The sequence below is a fragment of the Acyrthosiphon pisum genome, chromosome A3 (genome assembly GCF_005508785.2).
Source record: "Acyrthosiphon pisum isolate AL4f chromosome A3, pea_aphid_22Mar2018_4r6ur, whole genome shotgun sequence".
NCBI lineage: Eukaryota > Metazoa > Arthropoda > Insecta > Hemiptera > Aphididae > Acyrthosiphon > Acyrthosiphon pisum.
Window position 1 is genome coordinate 17,573,487 of NC_042496.1, and position 6,816 is coordinate 17,580,302.

At 26.7% G+C, this 6,816-nt stretch overlaps 1 protein-coding gene across 1 annotated transcript in view; it reads left to right on the top strand.

Moving 5' to 3' along the window:
* LOC100166739 overlaps positions 1-5,851 on the top strand; it is a 14,313-nt gene extending 8,462 nt beyond the window's left edge. The window contains exons 12-18 of the mRNA XM_001943478.5: positions 1,491-1,543; positions 1,653-1,686; positions 2,797-2,991; positions 3,982-4,164; positions 4,410-4,574; positions 4,991-5,137; positions 5,720-5,851. Coding sequence (XP_001943513.2) covers positions 1,491-1,543; positions 1,653-1,686; positions 2,797-2,991; positions 3,982-4,164; positions 4,410-4,574; positions 4,991-5,137; positions 5,720-5,748 — 806 coding nt within the window. The 3' untranslated portion in view covers positions 5,749-5,851. The remainder of the gene's footprint in view (positions 1-1,490; positions 1,544-1,652; positions 1,687-2,796; positions 2,992-3,981; positions 4,165-4,409; positions 4,575-4,990; positions 5,138-5,719) is intronic.
* The last annotated feature ends 965 nt before the right edge of the window (positions 5,852-6,816 follow it).

Here is a 6,816-nt window from a genome sequence, read left to right on the forward strand (position 1 = left end):
GCTTTGGAATATAAAATTAAAACCCTATGTTGTCATTCAAATAAGTAAAAAACTTAAAAAATTATTAGGATAGAAAATATTTAAAAATATAATTTTTAAATAAAAACGTTGTTTTATAAGCAACTTGAAACTATATAAAAAAATATTTTTAAAAAAATTTACACTTTTTGAAATAATGAGTGTTATTTGATAAAAGAATCATCCGGTATATATTTAATTTTGAACATTAGTTAATATAGGTACATTTTAAACACATTAACATTGAACACTAGTAAGCTTAAGATCACTTTCTTCTTTCATCAAACTACCAATAGTTTCACACAATTTCCAATTGTCAGTAGTAGTAAAAACTACAAGTACAACAATAACATTCAATCAACAAATACAAATGTCCTATATGAAATTATAAGACAGAGTTGTTGAATGTTGAAGTTAGCTCAGTAACAATATTATTGTGGCCAGACTATAGACTTAATTATTTTTTTAAACTGCAAATAATATATTTCAAGGAAAAAAATATTGTAAAAAAGTTTAAATCGGAATATTCACCATAATACAATTTTATTCGTAGGTATGTGCCTACTATACGTAGGTATACATAATATTACTTATTATAGTCAACATTTCTGTAATCTCGATGTTTTTATGAAGAAATATACCTACTTATAACACTATTCGAATTAGAATCGCTTTAAAAATTGTTACAAAATAATCGGGCGGCAATGTGCCGTTTTGAAATCTAAAACATTCTATAGAGCCGATCGAGTTGAAAACTGTTTTGTCTGGTATGGCCTACAATATCTACTTTACACCAAACAATAATACTAGCAAATTCCAGAAAATGCTGCACATGTACAGATATTTATGAGCTGGTTTTGAGAAAACATTTTTGGATCGATACAAACAATTTACAATAGTAGGTTCGGGCAATGATAATAACAATAATATTATTGTTGCCATATTAATGTGAGTATGTGACAATACACACGGCCGGCATAGGTATCACCCTTGCCTATAGTAGACTGAGTATCAACGTGTAAAGTTTGTCAATATATTAATTAACATTTTAAATATTTTATACCTTTAATTATTACTATTGTCATTCCAACAAAGTATACTAAACCGTTGAGTTGTTCATGTGATACATGATTATTAAAAAGGTCCATAATGTGTGTAATACTGTACAATATCATAACATACTTGTAATAAGTAATTTAAAAATAAAAATCAGTATGAAAGTTGAAGCTATATGCTAGCAAAGTAATTTTTAAATATTATTATAATAATTAAACTGGGCATTTTACAACATTTTGAACACATGATATTTTATAATATGATTAATAATAATAGTGATTGAATTGAAAACTTCAAAATTATGATATATTTTTATTAATTATTAATTGTATTCCCACTGAAAACCAAAATAATATACGAGATTGATTTTATTTTTAATTGGAGTATAATATACCTATATAAGTTGTTATTCTTAGGTTTATCAATGGACGCTTTGAAATTCATGTGTTTAGTAACGTATGTTATGCTTGTAAGTATATATATTACTACTGTACGTAATATGTTTGTTTAAATTATATCCAAACAAATTCAACAATATTATTAAGTAAATAAATGATTAATTATTTGTTAATTATTAGATTGTGAAAAAAGAAAATATGATTCCAGAGATGAGTAAGAAATGTTATAAATATTTTTTTTAATAGAATACACAAAGCACTACTTTAAAGTTTAAACCTAGGTCTTCTTACAAAATTAAATAGGAACAAATATTAATTAAATGGATGAATACTAGTTAGATTCTAGATAAACAAAGGAGTTTTAATAAAAATTACATATTATTTTAATTTACATATTCAAACTATACGATATTATAAGTGAAGATAAATGCGTTAAATTCCACATAACTAATACGAAAAATTAACATAATTTAACATACATAGCAACATATTATATTAAATGTATCCTAATACAATAATTTTTGAAACGATGTCTGAAAGCCTAAACGATAATATTATTGTTCGCTGTTCTTTACTTAACTTTAAAATGACATAATATTAAAATTAAACGTAACCCAGTATTCAAATATAGCGAGTTAGTACTTTTTTTTGTCAATATGATTGAATCTCTTTTAAGTACGTGAACAAGTATTGATCAATGACTTAAGTTTTTAATCCAAAATACGTCTTGAACCGAAATTCATTAGCAAATATTGGCTAGCTACAAAGAAGACGTTATCAAGTATAGTGATGCACAGTGCGCGATTTCAGACTTGTTTAAAAATGGAAGAACTTGTATGAAGACTTATAGTGGAAAATTGAACTGTCTGCCGTAATTATTTTATTCTGTCAGAAGTACAAATCATCATCGTGAAGTTTTCAATTACATTCGTCTCGCGGATCGGATGATTTTGATTCGATTGGTTTTTGGATAATCAAATGTCACAAAACACCTCTCGAGACAATATTTCTCGATGAATCTGTTTAAAACCAGAACCAAAGGAATCTTTAAACGGTTCAACAATTACAACGATATCGGAAATTCTAACTAGATATCCATATCTATAGAAATCATTAGGATCGCAAACATGATATTCAATTATTATGTGTCATTTGTTACAACTTACAGCTTAATTTAAATATATCCCATAGGACAAAACATGCAACTTATCAAATGAAATATGAATAACAATATTTTAAAAGTTAGCGTATAAAATATTTATGGACAACGATATAAACAAATGTATAATACCTTATCTATTAGCGTTTGTGTGTTTATTTTTAGGAAAAGACAACATTTCCGTACCAGGGTTAAATACTGAAAGAATAATTGATATACTCAATAATAATGAAATGATGGCGAAAATATTTCCACTCGACAATCATTCAAATGTTAGAGTAGAAATGTTAAAATTCTTAGGTGGTCAAGAAGTCAATGTAATAGATAATCTTGTCGCTGAACTGAAAAAAATGAAAAGCGGTAGGTACTAATATTGAAAGTCAATATTTTTATTATTTTTCATAATACATAACTAAGTATTAAGTACGTACACTCGCCTACTATAACATATATTATATTAAATAAAATATGATCAATTAATAACACTTCATAGGGTATTATTACTAGTACTAAGGACATAATTTTATTTTATTTGGCATTATTTCACTGATAAGTGCTTATTTTTCTAGCTTTCAAATATGAGTGAATTTAGTTTACACACGTTTTTGCATTGAATAATAATTTATCAATACAATTAATTTCTAATAATAATAATTTTGTTTTTTTTTTTTTTAGTAAAATCATTTTAGAAAAAACAAAATAAATGTTAATTATAAATTAATAATAGATATTACTGTAGGAAAAACTATAAAATTAAAGTCAATAATTACAATAGTATACTGAGTCAGTACAGGAAGTGCTAGTTTACCAGTACTGGTGTAATACTGGCTAACATGTTAGCCAGTACTGTGCCGATAAGGGCCAGCCAACTATCGGTAGCCTGTGCAGGTACAGTCCTGCGCCCGTTGTGGGTAATGGCATAAGTCATAGATTTCCGCTTGGGTATATACTCAATTAATTTAAATAAATAAATGGGTAGATACCTACAAGGATGAGTGATTAAATTAAAAACAATAGATGTTTAATAATTTGTTATATGTCAACACAGTTAAGACAATTTTTCCCGCTAGGAAGAGGGTTTAATTGATTTACTATTAATATAAAATACAACATTTTTGAACATGTTTAGTAATTTTTTAATGCATGACAACCTTAGTCCTAATATTATTACTTATACAACCAATAATTGTTATACATCATTATATAGGTACTTATATTGATGTTTGTATGATGTTATTGTTGCAATATAGTATTAGTAACCTAACCTACAGTAACCTAACCTACAGTACAAAACCACATAATATCTAACTATACATTATATTATAATTATTGTATAATTGTTAAATTTAGCAAAGGGAGGCGATCCTACTCAAAACAAGTTAACTATATTTGATGTATTACAAAATATTGAGTTATTTAAAAAGTTATTTGCGATGAAAGAGTATGCAGATGTGAAAATGAAAAGTTACTTTGGCGTCGACTTCAGTCAACTTAAAAACGAGATCGTTGATGAAATGAATAAAAATAATAACGGTAAGATCGTCTCCATGAAGTCAACGTAATTATTTTCATCTTTCTTTCAAATCGAATGAAAACAACATTTAAACTACCTATATATTCAACACCAAAAATGGAAATAAAAATAAATATATTCATCAGCTTATAAAACAAAAAAAACTAAATGGATAATAATATAATATGAGTACTTATAACTTTACACCATGCATTTCAAATAAAAATTTGTTTTTGAATTAATTTAAATATTTTAACACAAATAGATCAGGAAACTAGTATTTTCAGTTCTGTCGTTCCCAAATCAGTATCCAACGCGCTAATGGCTGTATATAAAGTCGGCGTAAGAAAAGCAAATGACCAAATGGGAAGTGTCAATGTAGATATCCAAAAGCAAGCTGATCAAATGACGAAAGCTCCTGGTCCATCCGGTAAGCAATAATATAACCTTAACGAACCTCATACGAAATCCTCTACGAATCGATAAATTGCAGTTGGGTACAAATCTTATACATTCGGTGGTGTTGGTAATCAATAATATATTATCACACAGGTATACTCAGTTCAGCAAGAGAAAACTTTGGTTCTGGGCTTCCCCCCCCCCGCATCACCCTGCTAGCAAAACCGGTTCTCCTATGGTAGGGTGTTGCGGGGGGGTCCAGTTTTGGTGGTCGATGCGCAACGCGTTCTATCGCTGAACTGAGTATAGTTAAACATAACACGCTGTTGAACGTCATGTTACTGCCGTCGTTTAATCTGAAATTGCATTACTAGGAAACACGAAACAAATATAATATACCTAGGTGCCTATCTATGTTTGAATCTAATAGTATGCTTTTTTCCACAGAAACTGAAAGTACTGCATCGGGATTATTTAGAAAAGCCATAAATATGGCACCAAAACCAGTTTTATACGGCCTAGCTGGAGGGAAGGTCGTGGCAAACCGATTCAGTAGTTTCTTTAGGAAAACAAACAGTGATGCACCAGCTAACAGTAAGCGACAACTTCAAACAATGATTAAATTAAAAATTAAAAATAATATTTTATAAAATAATTAATATATCGTATATTATATTATAATTATTACGTTAAATGTGACTAAACTACTCGGCTATAGGTAGCTAAAAAAGCACGTAAAGCTTATAAAAGAACTACAAAACATTTTTGGCCAACCATCTATATAAAAGTTATAATTGAAATATCAAACGCTGTCACAAGTATTTCGTATACCTATTGTTGCACTCAAACCGATTTACCAAACTTATTTTTTTTTCGTTTAATAATATCAGCTTGATAAAATGTTAGAGTAATAAATTGTAGAATATAGGTATTAAATTGAAATGATAAATATAATAAAAATGTACATTTGAAAGTGAATACTGAATTGCAATACGAGTAGTTATGAATCAAGTTCAAATCGAAAATTAGAAAGTACAATTTATATTTTATAGATATTCCATTTTCTCAAATGACGCATTAATAAAAACATTATAAATATTTGGATTTATCTGTGTTAACAAATATATATAATATATTAAATCAATAGTATAATAAACATATACTTTTTTTATTTAGGTGAAGTGGCTGTTGCACCAAACAATTGAAAATGTCATAGAAATGGATTTTTAAAAGAGTTTTTAAGCACGTCATTTATTCAGATAAAATTTGTGTCATTTTTCTTATTAAATGAAAAATAACAACATTTAACTTAGTTTTTATTAATTCATCCATTTTCATCAACAATTTTTGTTTAAATTATATTTTTAATTAAATCAAAAAAAGTTGTTATTATATTTAATGAACGTAATTAATTACAATATTCCTATAATAATAATAAACTAACCAAGAAATATTTGAATAAAACAAAAGTAATGATTTTAAGGAAAATAATAGTGGCAAATAATTTGATTAAAATAAAACTGAACTTTGATATAAAATTTAAAATTTGATTTATTATGTAACTAAATAGACAAACCATAGAAAATAATATATTAAACATACAAAATATAAAATGTCTAAAAAAAATCAGAAACACATAAAACGCATCGAAATGTAATATACAATCGAATGGTTCATAATAAAAGATCATCCAACGCTATATCAGCTACAAATTACAATATAGTGTAATATACGTCATAATAACATTTTTTTTATTATTTTCAATTTAGTATGAGAATAATGCATTCTATTGTGTGGTTTTAAATAATGTAGGGAAAATAAATAATCGAGAAACCATAAAAATGAATAATATTGAAATAAGAATTACATTAAAAACGTCTGAAGCAACAATAAAAAAATCGAAAAATGAAAACTTATACTTGAAAGCCAGTCAAATTAGTTAATGACAAAATTATTATTCAAAACATTAATTATTGTAAAACGATATTTGAAAAATAACTGTCGTTACTAAGCCGTACTATACAACACGGGATTAATATTATAACGAAAAATGAATAACAGGTTTTATCCAACCATTATATTATTAGGTGCATTCCAAAAATATCATATTGTAGACTATACTATAATTCATTTTGTAGCAATATCGATAGAATTTAGCACATAAGAAACTATTATCTCTTGCAACGAAACACGAATGTTTTTTTTGTCATATAACATATAAAATATTTTACGCCAAACGTTTTATTTTGCATGAACAGATCATCGGCATAGGT